The sequence below is a fragment of the Carlito syrichta genome, unplaced genomic scaffold (genome assembly GCF_000164805.1).
Source record: "Carlito syrichta isolate Samal-C Ts95f unplaced genomic scaffold, Tarsius_syrichta-2.0.1 Scaffold68718, whole genome shotgun sequence".
NCBI classification, from domain to species: domain Eukaryota; kingdom Metazoa; phylum Chordata; class Mammalia; order Primates; family Tarsiidae; genus Carlito; species Carlito syrichta.
The window spans coordinates 8521-23626 of record NW_007012814.1 but is presented as its reverse complement, the minus strand read 5'-3'; the positions used below and the strand labels follow the sequence as shown (position 1 = coordinate 23626).

The 15106-nt window shown below is 36.0% G+C and overlaps 1 protein-coding gene across 1 annotated transcript in view; it reads right to left on the bottom strand.

The window, feature by feature from the left end:
• Positions 1-13916, bottom strand: part of LOC103253937 (calcium/calmodulin-dependent protein kinase type IV) — a 39002-nt gene extending 25086 nt beyond the window's left edge. Inside the window, exons 1-2 of the mRNA XM_021709404.1 lie at positions 13832-13916; positions 11723-11797 (exon numbers count right to left, since the gene is read on the bottom strand). Of these exons, the coding sequence (XP_021565079.1) occupies positions 11723-11756 (34 nt within the window). The 5' untranslated portion in view covers positions 11757-11797; positions 13832-13916. The remainder of the gene's footprint in view (positions 1-11722; positions 11798-13831) is intronic.
• Between the last annotated feature and the right edge of the window lie 1190 nt (positions 13917-15106).

Genomic DNA, 15106 nt, shown 5'->3' with positions numbered 1-15106 from the left:
GCTGTGGGATCAGTCTGGGTTGTCTCCTTTTCTGCCTTGAAATGCCTTAAAATCTCATGCTTTTAAATATCATCTATATGCTGATAATGTTCACATTTATAGCAATAACCAAGTTGACATGTGGGCATACATTCCCTTCTGCTCACATGTCACCTCCACTTGGATATCTAACAGGCATCCCAAAATAAACAAGTCCAAATATGATGCTCCAAAAGTGCTCCCCATCTCAGTAAATATTCCCTCGATTCCTCCAGCTGTTTCTTATGTCTCCCCTCTCCTACCTTTCCCACACCTTGTCACTGCACTCCAACCAACCAACTTCCTTGCTGGAACTTGACAACACCCAGACATGTTTCTGCCTCAGGATTGGTGTGCTCTGTCCCCTCCACCTGGATGGTTCTTTTCTGAGATACCCACGTGGATTGCTCCTCCCTTCTCTCTCTCAAGTTTTTGTTCATATATTCCATTCTCGCATGAAGCCTTCCCTGATTACTCTGTTTAAATTAAAACCCAGGCTCCTTTCCTAACTTTACATTATTCCATAGAAATGATCACCTCTTTTGGTATAATTTACATATTTATTATATTGTCTTCTCCTACTAAAAGGTACTATAGTATCCTTAAGGAAGAGTTGTTTTGTTTTTTTTCTGCTATATCTGTGGCACTATACAACTGTACCTGATGCGTAGTGGAGCTCAATAAATATTATTAATATTATTTTTTGAGTCAGAGTCTCACTCTGTTGCCCAGGCTGGAGTGCAGTGGCCAGCTCACGGCCACCACAGCCTAGACCTGCTGGGCTCAGGTGACCCTTCCGCCTCAGAATAAATATTTCTTTTTTTTTTGAGTTGGCGTCTCAGTCTGTCGCCCAGACTGGAGTGCAGTGTCTGCTCCCGGCCACCGCAGCCTCGACCTGCTGGGCTCCGGCGATCCTTCCGCCTCAGCCTTCCGAGTAGCCGGAACTACAGGTACGCGCTACCATGCCCGGCTGATTTTTTGATTTACTGTAGAGATGAGGTCTTGCTAGCCAGGCAGATCTTGAACCCGCGGGCTCAGGCAAATATTTCTTAAATAAAAAAAGAACTGATTGTCTATGCAACTAACATTCTACAGAAACCACATTGTTTAGGGTAGTACCAAATCACCCCTAAGATATTCATTTTTCTCCAAATTTCAAAATTCCAAGACAGTTAAGATGAGCTCACATTCAACCTGCAGAGTCCCTGTCCCCTCAAAAGTCAAAAACAGGATGAGATATTGATGACCTATCCTCACCATCCTGTACAGGCTTCACTTTTCCTTTACCTGGAACTGCTCAACTGAGTCAGATGCTGCTGTGACAGCTAGACGACAGCTTGGGGACACAAACTATCTCAGGAAGAAAGAAGGGCTATTGTCAGGAAGGAAAGATGGATGTCGGGGACCCCTACAAGCTTAGCATCCTCTGCTTCTCTTCCTTTCCCCTTCCCTGCTTCCTTTCATATTGTCCACAAGAAGCACAGGAACCCTAGTGTGCACAAACCAGCCAGTCAAGTAGAAAGTTTCAGTCAGTGAAGTTGACACTTCATTAAGCATCTCTATTTTTAAAAAGTTCATTGTAACGTGAAAGACACCATTTTGGGTATTTAATTAATTCTTGGATGAAATTATCCCTTATTTGCTTAGATTACTAGTATATTTTGATACTCTTATTATTTCATTTTAGTTATTTATTCTTCTAGAAATGAAAACAAACACTATGTATTCTGTGAAACTATACTGAAAACTTCCATTTTAGATTATTAGATGGACTTCTATTATTTCATTGAAATTTTCCTACATTTTTCATATTACTGTGTTCATGCTATAGAAATATAGTTTATTGGTTAACTTAATCTTCTGTTTTTTTGAGATCTAAACAGAGATCTCATCTGCTCAACGGTAAGCTGTTGAAAATTTGTCTTAAATTTTGGCATAATAAACCTAATAAGTTATTTCCTTAAAAAGTATCAGTGTATAGGGCTGGGTGCAGTGACTCAAGCCTGAAGTCCCAGCACTTTGGGAGGCCGAGAAGAGAGGATTGCCTGAGCTCAAGTTTTCAAGGCCAGCCTGGGCAACTTGTTGAGCCCTCGTCTCTATCATAAATCAAAAAACTAGCTGGCGGGGGGGGTGGTGGGCACCTGTGGTTCCAGCTACATGGAAGGCTGAGGTGGAAGGATTGCCTGAGTCCAGCAGGTCAAGGCTGTGGTGTCCGCAAGCACGCCACTGCACTCCAGCCTGAGTGACAGAGTGAGACTCTGGCTCAAAAAAAAAAAAAAAAAAAAAAAGTAGCAATGTGGCAGATCTTTGGAATTATCACTGAAATCATAAACTGGCAGTAATGAAAAATAATACTATCTTCATGGTGCTGTGTAATCTATGGAAATGTTCTGTTATCAGCATTTTAAGAAATTCTTTAAATGATCATATTCATATGACAGCATATCCAGATGTTAGATCCACCTGATGTATTCCAATATGCTGTCTGAGAAATTTTTCTTAGTCAAAATATTTTAGTTTTTGGATCCTTGAAAATGACTCTCTAAGTAAGATGCAGATGTGTGGGAAATAGTGGATTGTTCTGCTTATTTTAAATAAAGTACTCTTAAATGTACCTTTTTTAACCTGTTAAAATACTAAACTAAAAGTTATCTTTTTTTACTCTGACTGGAAACATGTTAGAAACCCAAAGTACCAACAGCTATTCAACAAACAGGAATTCCCTCAATAAAACCTATCAGAGTACAACATCATCTCTGACAAGCTCATTGCCCTCAATAAAGAATTACAATGCAGTGAGCTCCAAGTATGAAAGTGACATTGACGGACCAGATGCTGGAACTGACTCAGTGATCTTCAGCACATTTCCTGTTTCATCCAGAGTCTGATTGCTGAGGAGACTTTATTTTCCTGTAGTCATCACAGCTAAGCAACAAATTCTCTCTTTTGGCCTATCACGTCCAATTTTATAGGGATACATTTCTCTGTGTGACTTCATGTTTACCTAGTAAAGAATACTAACAAAACTATGATCTAGAACACCAATAGAGTCTTTAAAAAGGTTGTATTTATTTTCTCTACCATTTATTTATTTATTATTTATTTATTTGAGTAGGCGTCTCACTCTGTCGCCCAGGCTGGAGTGCAGTGGCACGCTCACGGCCACTGCAGCCTCTACTTGCTGGGCTTATACGATCCTTCTGCCTCAGCCTTCCAAGTAGCTGGAACCACAGGAATGCGCCACCACATGTCAAGCTAATCTTTTGATTTATTGTGGAGACGAAGTCTCACCATGTTGCCCAGGCTGGTCTTGAACCCGTGAGCTCAGGCAATCCTCTCGCCTAAGCCTCCCAAAGTGTTGAGATTACAGACGTGAGCCATTATGCCTGGCCTTCTCTACCATTTAAAAAAATGGTTTAGTCTTTTAAAATCCACTGTCCATTTCAAGAACTAATTCATATTTAGTAAATCTGAAATTTTAGAACACTGTTTTAAAACTGTCAAAAAACTTTAAGTTCAGAACCATCAATGTGGGTTATTCTTAGGGGAAAAAATGAGTCTTTTATTTCAGAATAAAAGAACTGCAGCAAAGATGATCCAGTTTCAAAAGCCTCAAACCCAATTCCCTAAATATTAGAACTTACCATTATGAGGACAAAACAGAAAAATCATACTTTTTGATCAGAGGAACTGATATACTTTTAATGGTTTTAACAAAAATGATGATGATGATCACAATGATAATTATTATAATTACTATTATAAAGCCTAGCATTTACTGCATTCAATAGGTACTAAGAACTTTACATATATTATCTTATTTATTCCTTGTAATAGCCCTATGAAATAAATGTTCTTGCCATTTCCACTGCACAGTTGAAGGAGTAGACAGAGATTTAGAAGGTTTCACTAACATACTCAACATGAAGCCTGAAGTAGGATCTAGCCATCTGACTCCCAAGCCTAGTAGAACATGAAAACATGAACAACAACAACAGCCAGCAGCCTCTGCTTGTGAGCAATGGGTAAACAGGGTCAAATATGGCCAGCCTATCACTCTAGTTACTCATACACTCTGTGGTGAAGGCAGATCATGAAAGATACCTAATGTACCTAAGGTAGATAAGCAATATAAGTGTGCTTTTAATACTGGACATCAAGTTAGAGACATTCACTTTTATTAGCCAGTCACCATTTGCTGATTCTTTAGGAGGTTCACTCTGGGATATTTTTCAGGGATGAAAGGTAAGGTAATCTCTCTTTTGCCTGCCAGACCACTGTTTCATCGTGTGCTTCATATGCCAATAGCTAATGTTCCACATTTAACCATCTTTTTATTACACCATCTTCATTTGTAATTACTAATAATTATGGAAGAATCCACTGGTTCCCAAGTAGGGTCAGTTTTCAAGACCCTACTTGAAAGTCAGTCATATTCCATATATATGAAATATATGTATTCCTTCATATATGGAAACTCCCAGAATATTATTTGTAGAAATAGGCACCTGCAAACTAAACACAGCAATGTTTGCATGCTGTGATCTCATTCTTCAATTGTTAATAATTGGTCTTCGTTTTGATTTAAATAGAAGCAAAACATATATTTGCCATTAGTAGACTTGTAAATAGCAAAACATTATTATGCTCAGGGGCTTAGCACATAGGACATTTTAATGTATTAATATTTCAATCTCAGGTATGCCAGTAGGACTGTCTCAGAAAATAGTGAGACTTTGGTAAATGCCAAAAGAAAGCAAATTTTTAGCATCTTGTAGACTCTGAAAATAAGATTTTAATAAAGTCAAGTACACATATGAAACATGAACATACATAAGCTTATGAATAAATTAAATAATTCGTATTAGACAGAAATATTCTTCTACCTAACCCATTACCATACTGGTTTCTTTTTTACTCTAACAGCTTGTCCTATTCTATGATTAGTGTGGGTGGGTTTGAAACATCCACAGACTTTAAGTCTTAAATCTAGACCAGTTCAAACATTTTGGCAGCTAATATTGTACAGTTACATGGTAACACATTTATTAGGAGTCATGGCCCAATGGGTTTATTTTTATTTTTATTTTTTGAGACTTACTATTTTTCTCCGCCACAAGATGTCTAGAATCTCTTCAATGCTGAACTCTTCATGGATTATTTTAGAACATTAGTCATTGATTTCATTTATCTGGACCATAAATTTTAATTTTCTGGCCTTGAGTTTGGTTTTGACTGGGCACACTTCCCAGGAAATAATAAGTATTTACTTAAACAGGAAGCATCTGTGATTTCTCTCTGCATCTTGTTATAGGAGAACCCTTTTTTATTAATAGCCAGGGGCAAAGGTTCTATGGAAAAGACCGAAGGGATGGTTTTTCCTTCTTTTATTTCCTCAAAAATGACAGATGGTATAACATAAACACCCACTCTCTCAAAATATGTAATTTAAAAAGCCTCCTATTAAAAGAAGAAACTAGACACAGTGCATGTAAGGATAACTGACCTTGGATGTAATCACCCTTACAAGAAGCAGTAAAACAAGCTCACATTTCCTCTCCATCAATTAAATGCATCTCAGACACATTTTCAAGTTAAACATAAAGTCTCTGTATTGTAAATATCTAAACTTTTTATTTATATATATTATAATGTTTTTGATATCTAAAACAAATATTTCTGGTTGCAGACAGACAGTCCCTCCTGGGACAAGTTAATTCTTAAAAATAACGAAGGACCCAGCTTGGTGCATGCCTCTGGCATACAAACTAACCAATCCAGAGTCACACCGCCTCTGACTCAGAATATTCTTCGCTTTAATCATCCTGGGACTAGGGGACAGGCAATCTACCCAAATTATTCAAACTAGTCAGTCCTGAACTCCACACCCTGATCTGCCTTTCCTTTCCCAAGGAAATTCCAATAAAGGTAATAACCGAAATCTTCCCTTCATCCCAACTTCTGCCTCCTGACCACCCCGGTGTGTTTCCCACCTTTCTCTGCATGACCTGCTGTGCCTCCTTTCTCTAGGACCTGTGCATGTAACAAACTTTTTTTTTCCTGAGTCTCTCCTCTGTCTCCTCTTGTGGCCATATCTGACTGATCATATCATCAAAGAATACAAAATAGTCTCTGTGCAAAGTCATGCTTTCAATAGCACGATCATGATTCTCACCAATCTTGTGCTTTGGGTTTCCTATACAACCTTTCTAAGTATGGATAGTTTCTAATTACTCATCCTTTCAAACATACATGCCAAGCTGATGACAGAATGTATATGTGATGATGGGAAAAAGGGCTAGAATTAAGGGTGATAGTCAAAGGAGATTTTAGCTTCACCTATAAATAGTCTAGTTTTTTATGACTCAAAACCCTGGATTTAGCCTTTGGTCATTCACTTCCTATGTGCTGGTGTTCCCATAACTTCTATTTTTCCCAAACTTAGGTTTTTCAATGTTTCTTGTGTTACTAACACTCAAAATCCTACTCCCTCCCCTACTTCCATTGCAAATAATATTTGTGTATATTTCCTTTGGGTCAAGACTGTGTAAGAATAAATATATCTCTACATGCAATTTGAACTTGCTCTTATATATTAATACATTGATCTTATTTGCTTCTGACTTCCAAGCTTGCCCAAGCCTATATCATAGTCATTTCACTTATATGTTTAATGTTTTAGAGTCTACAAACCACCTTTATTTTCCTCTCAATCACCAAAATAGTTCTCTGAGGTAGGTAGAGTGTACCCCCGACTTCTACCCTGCATTCTCTTGCTGCTTTCACTTCCTTTTTTTACTTTATGGAAAATTATGTTTCCTAGTAAGCCACCACCTATAGCAGTGTATCACTTTCAACCTCTCTATTCCCTCTATCCCCATTACATAGCCTCTAGGGTGATACAGATATCTGCAGGAAAAAATAATAATAAACAGAAAATAAGCCTCCATTATACGATGGCATTATTTGTAAGAAGGGCCTATTTATGACAAGGATAAAAGGTGGAAATAGTATTTTTACAATCTTATTATATTTTTTAAAAGTAAATGATTGGATTTTGGAGTAGACCAAATACATTATATACTGAGAAGCAGTCTTGGGAATGGCAGCCTCATGTGTGTAGATTTCTGACATTAGAGTGGTAGAAAAGAGCATTTCCAATAGCTTTCTAATTTGTTTTATTTCTATCTCTTCCCCAACCAAATCCATCTGTCATAATGTGTTATTGTCAAGATATTTATAAAATACAGATTTGATTATAAAATAGTGCCCAGATTAAAAGTCCTTGCTGGATGACCATCACCTACCAAGTCAAGTCCGAATCCTTTATCCTGATATAAAAATTCTTTAAATATATGACCTATTCTACCTTTCCAAGTCCATTTGTACCCTCTGTGCCAAGAACCCTACATTCTAGTCATGCAAAGCTGACAAAGTAACTAACAGCCCCTGAACTTGCCAGATACTGTCAATCCTCCATGACTTTGTTCTCCCTGTATCTGTTGACAAAGAATGCCCTGTGGCCACTTCTTCACTTGTTGAACTTCTACTTATCCTTTGGTGTACGCAGCAAATGCCTCTCCTTTGTAAGACCTCTCTAGCACCAGGATTAATAGCTTCCTTCCCTCTATATCCCTAAGTCTTTGACTCAAATAAATATAAAAATCATCATAATGAGCCTTGATTTACTGTGTACAGATCTTTCTTTTATAGCCCATGAAATTCCTGAAGAGTAAGTCCATATGAAGTTCACCCTTGTAACCTCGGTGTTAACATAAAGCCTATTAGGTATTCAAAGTTTGTTTTGTTAATGAATGATTCATTAATTCATGTATGGCCATCTTGTAATTCTGTAAGAAAAATTGCTCTCATCATGATTATTACAATCCTTGAAAGTTTGCTGCTATCTCTTAGTTACAGAAATGAGTCTGAATGTATTCTCGTCCTGATCCTGCCTTTTCAGCACTGCTCAGTTCTCTGGCATTTATTCCTGAGAATACTTAGTGTTTGGTATTAAATAATGATCAATAAATTGCCCATCAGCTTTCTTCTGGTGTGAAATCCTTAATTTGTTTTATCATTTGTTTTGCAATTCTCTTTCAATCCTTTTATCACTTGGTCAGCGTTTAGTGATGATAATTGGACAATGCTGTTTGGCACATGGTACTACATTCAGTGTTATTTCCTCCCGCAAACTCCCAAAGTCTTGGAGACCTAGAGACATGAAAGACATACAGAAGGAGAACAAACAAGAATATACAAATTGGAGAACGAAAAAGTACATATGGCATTATGAGGAGGGATGGGCCATGAGCAGGTTGTCAGTCAACAGTTCTAAGGAAAATAAAAAAGACAAAACAAAACAAGATGATACCTACAGGGAATATGGTATAATGCAATGGTTTTCACATTTTTTTCTAAGTGTAGGAATCTTACATCACAAAGTGGTAGAGATGGTGAATTGTTTAATCAAATCTCCATTTGTAATTCCATGGACTGTGTCCCCCCAGAATTCATATGCTGAAATTCTAACTCCCAAGGTGATGGTTCTAGGAGATGGGGCCTTTGGATGGTGATCAGGTCATGAAGGTGGAGCCCTTGTGAATGGGATTAGTGTCCTATGAGAGAGATTCCAGAGAAACCCTTACCCCTTCCACTGTGTGAGAACACAGATAGAAGGTGTCATTCATGAACCAGAGGGCAGGACCTCACCAGACACCAAATCTGTCAGCTCCTTGATCATGGACTTCCCGGCCTCCAGACTGTGAGGAATAAATTTCTGTTGTTAATTTCAGTAGTCCAAGGTATTTTGTTACAGCAGCCCAAACAGACTAAGACACTTAGTAACAGAACCCTGAATTCATTTGGGACCACAATATGTCCAACCAAAGAAGACACTGTCAACTTCTCTGGCAGTATAGAGGCTGTGACTAAGTAGCACCGATAAGATATAAGTGGGGAGATCATGTGGGGCTTCAGCAAGTCTATTTAACTATGAGAAGGTATATCTCTTTAGACTTTTTTTTTTATTCCTGCTGTAGGGATATATGCAGATATAATGACTGATTTTAGGCAGCCATTTTTGACTATGAGGAAACATACTAAGGGAAAGCAGAGCAGTAAGGGAGACAAACCTAGTCACTGGCACTGAGATCCACTGCACCTGCAGATCCATAGCTGTGGAATATACCAGGATTACCCATCTCTAGCCTACTTTTTTGGGGGGTGGTGGGGGGAGAAATATGTTTATTTCTGAATTTGGAATTCAGGGAGACAAGTCAGTTTAGATACCAAGGCCAGCTCAGCTCCTTGGATTTTACAGTCTGTATGTATAAGCATAAGCATTGAGGTTTGCTATTGATTAACATCAAACTACATGACTTACAGAGCATTATATAGGATCCCAGTATAATTTCATTTAATCAATTATAGCATTCATTGTCTGCATATTCTTGGTATACTTGTTACTGGGAACCTGTAGTTTTCATTTATCAGTAACTCTAAGCAATGGAGTTAATGAAGCTTACTATAAGATAAAACATTATTCATTGTGATACATCATTAGCCAGTGGGTACAACAAAACAAAAGAGTCTCCTGGTTACAGTTACAAGAGTAATATAATTGTATTTCTAACACTAACTATTGATTATAGAAATGAATAATAATCTATTTTACTAACTATATGAATACAACCATGGGGTCAGTGACTAGTTCTGTTCAGAAATAAACTTCTATCTTGTCTAAGCCACAGTTACTATGGGTTTTCTGAACTTATTCCTAACTGATAAACTACTCTTGGCCTCAAGGAGATTAAGATCTGGAACAAGAATACTTGGCACCATGTGAATATTTGATAGAAATATAGATACACTAACTTCTGTATAATTAATAAATTTATTTTAAAAATCAATCTATAAGGAAATAATGTCTTAAACTCACCAAGGAAACTAATCCATTAAAAGAAATATTATAAAATGCTTATATGAACATGGAGACAGAAAGAAAATTATGGAAGATATGTATTAATTATACATAATTGAATAGTTTTTACTTCTTACAATGAGTAATACTTCTGAGGTTTAAAAGACTTAAAATAAAAGCAATAATTGATAAATATTTCTATGAAGGAAAAATATATTGATTTATCTTTATTGACTTATTTTTTAGATTAGAAAATATAGTTTATTTAGAAAGTAAATTGGAGAGATAGAGAGAGAAAAAGAGGGGATTCACCTCCCCAAAGGATGGGAGGGGGTCAAAGTTTAAGAAAACATGGCCTGGCCACAGCTCAAAGAGCACATGGTCAAACCATAGCTTAGCAAGGCAATGGCCATCTTTATTGACTTTTTAAAAGGGAGAATTCTATATATTTTTAGGCCCTTGAATACTTGGATTCTCATTCCTGAAACACTAACAACTAGATGTGGAATCTTTGTCAAGTCATTTAAACTCTCTGAACCTTAGTTAGTAAAATGAGAATGTTAGTAGATAAATTTTAAAGTTTCTTCCAGTGCTAAAATTTTGTGGATTTAATCACATAATTGCTTCAATGAATATCTTACTGCACTTCTCCGTTCTGCTTTTTATGAATTTAAAAGTTGTTAAAATGAGTTAGTCATGTAGTTCTAGTGTGTCTATACTGAGACAGAGATGACCTCAAACTTAAATGCTGTAGAAGAACAAGGCTGGTTAACTCCAAACACCATCCTTTTCCTGTGTTTCCATAATGACTTTTCTATGCCCATAGCATCATATTTCTTAACGTGCTATAATTTTTTGATTTGTATATCTGTTCTCCTGTAGATTATGAGCTCCTGTAGGTTTGGGAGCAGGAAATGCATCTCCCTGGTGCCATATACTGGCCTGACTATACAGAAGGTAATTAATAAATGCTCACTGAAGAGAAGTGAGAGAAAGAAGATTTGTATAAAAAGATTCTGATCCTAACAGCAAAGGATGACTAATCTTGTGACTGGTAACTTGAAATTTTATCCTTTCTCTTTGTAATCCAGATTAGGATTTTAATTGATTTGTGATATATTCATTAATCAAAAAAGTTTTAGGAATTCTTGACAATTTTTGCAAATTTTAATGGCTTTTAGATTGTGGCCAGAATAATCCAGCCATCATGAAAAAAAGGGAAGTGGGTTTCATGTTGATGTGGATCAAAAGCCTTTGCGCTGCCTCTCATTTGTGACATTGAGAGACAGGAGTGTCTTCAATACATTCTGGGAAACAGGCAATACAATGTGAGGATCTCAGTGCAGTCCATTTCCTGGAACTGCGTGAACTCTGGTAGAGAAATTTTATCTAACGCCCTTGTTGTAGTGAGCCACGCCAGTGCCATGAATGAGGACTAAAAACAACTTCATTCTCATTGTTGTCCTATACATCTGAATGAATGACACACACTCTCCTCTGAAGGAAAAAGAAAATAAGAAACGTGAAAAGGGCTCATGGTTTTAATTCCAATTGTAAACTTTGCTGTTTCCTTGCCCTCCTGCCTGGTGATTGCAGTTCCATCAGGAAGGAAAAACACTATGGACTTAAGTATCAAGCCAATACATATTCCTAATTGAGACTCATACTACAATTAAACATTTATATAGAGAGATAGTAGAAATTTTTTAAAAAACAAGATAAATAAATAAAAAGAGACTTCAAAAAACAATAAAAGTAAAATATCAGAATTAAAGAGCATACCGCAATACCCTGGGGTTCCACATACTGTCTTCATGAGCACTTGATGTTCCACAATTTTGGAGAGTCCAAAATCAGCTAACAACACAAGAAAGACATTTAATGAAGCAATTTTTTTCTCAGCTTTCATAAGATGACAGGATACTTCTGTTATTTAAAAGTAAAACTACCTTATTTATTTATTTGTTAATTTGCTTTTGTGTTTGGTAGAGAGGTTTGGGTGGAGATGAGTCACCTGAGAGGAAGCTAAAAAATAATTCAAGTTTTTTTTAATTGGAGAAAAATATCACTGTCAAATACACTTACAAATAAATTTAATCTTTGCTCTTCTCTATAATTCCCAACTTTTAGTAAATTTTTCTTAAAGTAATAGTTGTAATAGTTATATTTTGTCTATTATTAATTCCAAAATTTATGCAACAGTAAGTCTAAAAGAACAATACAGAATTACTGATACAATTCAAAACATTTAACGCATTGAGAGAGAGTAGACTTTCATAAATGTCATGAGAATAAACAAATATATCAAAAGGTTTATTCTACTTGAAAGTAAATAATGCCAGTCCCTAATGCATTTGACTTAGAAGAATTTACTCTCAAATGCAGACTATAAGAATTTTTTTTTTTTTTTTGCAAAAATTCTTTAAATTTATTTCTCAGAATATTACCTAGGTAAAATATTATCAAAAGATACTGCCATTATGATCTATTTGTTGAGCTATATCTCTCCTACTCAGGAAACAACAGGAAACTGTTCAAGGCCATTCTTCAAGAGAGGCAGGTGCAGAATGGATTCCATTTTAGACTTCAAAGATAAACCCACATTTCCACGAAGGTGCCTGATCCTTATCAGTATAAGCAGCAGGAAGCCCTTCAGAAAGATAGGCTCTCTTGCCTAAATTAGTATCTATCCTTCCATTTAAAGAAATTGCTTTAAGGATCAAATCTTTGAAAGTTATGTCAAAGGAAATGGAAACTGCCTGCTGTCTACTGCCTTGCAGGAGTGATTATGAGAACAAGCTGGCTGCCCAGCAGGACTTTTAGGATTTTTTTTTTTAGGTTCTTGCATTCATAAAGCACATCATGTTGTCTGAGTTCTTCCCTGATAAGAACAACTTAATTTTCAAAGACGTCAAAACTTGTAAATGCAGCGAACTCATAAGATTAGCATGATAAAGACAGCACCAGAAGAGCAATGCCCTTTGGGTGATTTAATGCAGATTTTATGAAGAATAATTCATCAAAAATACATTTTATATATTTTTTTGTAAATGAAGATTTGCTTTAGAAGAGAAATGGAGAGTAACATTTATTATGTACATTTTTTTCCCTAAAACACTAACTTAAAGGTTTCTTTCAGTAGATCAAAATTTCCCAAAGTTCAGCTTTGTAATCCTTCAAATGCTTATTGGGAGGGAAAAAAAAGAGGTTTCCAGAGTAAAATAAAGTTTAGGAAAAGCCTCAAAGGACATTATAAAATACACTAATCTACGCATTTGCATTTTTAAGATTCTGGGAAGGACTACAGAAATAAAAATTGTGTTTAACTTTGTTACAGTTGGCATTTCCTAACTTATTTGACTAACTTTAGCACCTTCTTAAACTATTATTCACTCTGCTGAGAAACCATAGTTCAATGGAGTGCATTTTGGGAAATACACAGAGATAAATTATTTATCTCTGTTTATATAAACCAGTGACTCAGTACCCAGATCCACTAATATGTGCTAAGTATTTTATGTCATAGTTTTTGATTATCTGAAATTAAGCCCCAAATAGTCCGTGGAATAAAAGTTAATATCCCAAAAAGAAGTGTTAGGTTTTCTGTCATTTTAATCTCTATAAACCGATTGTTATCTCCTGACATCCTTGCCATTTCTAAGACTCATGATTCTTTTATGTGCCCAGGAATGGAGCACTAATTTCCAGAATAACATTCTCAGGAAGAACACAAACTTCCAAAACAATGATGCATTATTCCTTCACAGATGTCAAATATCCAAGGAAATTAAATGAAGACAAAACTAGGTAGAGCAATATTTTAAAATTCCACAGAATAAATTAATTCTGCTCTGGAAAAAGGGATCATAAAACACCAGAAAACATTCTCACCGATTTTGAGTGGTGCATCTGGGGCTGGAGTTGCATAGAGAAGATTCTCTGGTTTGAGATCACGATGGACAATTCCATTTTCATGTAGGTACTAAATAGGGAAAGTAATGAAGTAACATTTTTGTGATTCTGTTTATGGCTTCAACATATGTAATCCTGTAAGAAATAACTATGTTATGTGATTCAAGAACACACACATATTATGATTTAAAAATAAACACCATAAAGGAAAATATGTTTTAGACTATACATTAAATAATATCTTATAAATAATTACCAAAATGTGATGCAATTTAAATTGTATAGAAACAACTTCCAGAATGAAATATTTATTCCTCAGAGAATTTTAGTTTTAGTTCTCTTTAAGTATAGTACCAGATCAACTGGAACTGGCTAGTTATTACAATAAAGTCAAGGTGCCGTGTATTGAAATTTATCTGTTTATTATCTAAAAAACATAATTGTTTGTATTGTAATCTTAGGAATTCATAACCAGACTAGGTGCAGTGGCTCATGCCTATAATCCTAGCACTTTGGGAGGCTGATGTGAAAGGATTGCCAGTTTGAGATCAGCCTGGGCAACTTGGTGAGAACTCATCTCTACAATAAATCAAGAAAAATTAACTGGGTGTGGTGGTGCCCACCTGTAGTTCTAGCTACTTGGAAGACTGAGGAGAAAGGATTGCCTGAATCCAGGAGGTTGACGCTGGAGTAGCAGTGAGCATGCCACTGCATTCCAAGCTGGCTGACAGAGTGAGACTCTGACTCAAAAAAAAAAAAAAAAAGAAAAGAAAAGGAAAGAAAAGAAATTCACAACCATAGCAAACATTTCATAATCCTTGTTTGAACAGACATTTAGATGTGAGTAGTTATTGTAGAGAACTGTCTTTAATAAGATATACATTGTTTAATGACGATGAACTGTTCTCATAGGCTCTTATGAGAATTACGAAATCCAAATGTCAAAAAGATATAGAAAGTTGTGTTTGAGATGACTCTTAAATATCACCTCTAGCAACTCTACTCATTTTATTGTATTTCATATAATTTTATAAAATTACATGTAAACACATATGCAACATACTCTCATTGTAAATGCTAACTAACCTGCCTTCCCAGTTCGTCCCCTCTTCAAAAGTAATCACTGATCAGTTTGAAATTGTTTTTCAAAAAGTTAGTTTGAACTTTTTTCTATGTATTTATAAACATGAATACAGACACACACACACACACACACACACTGATAACCCTGGTTTTCTCTATCTTCTTACTTAA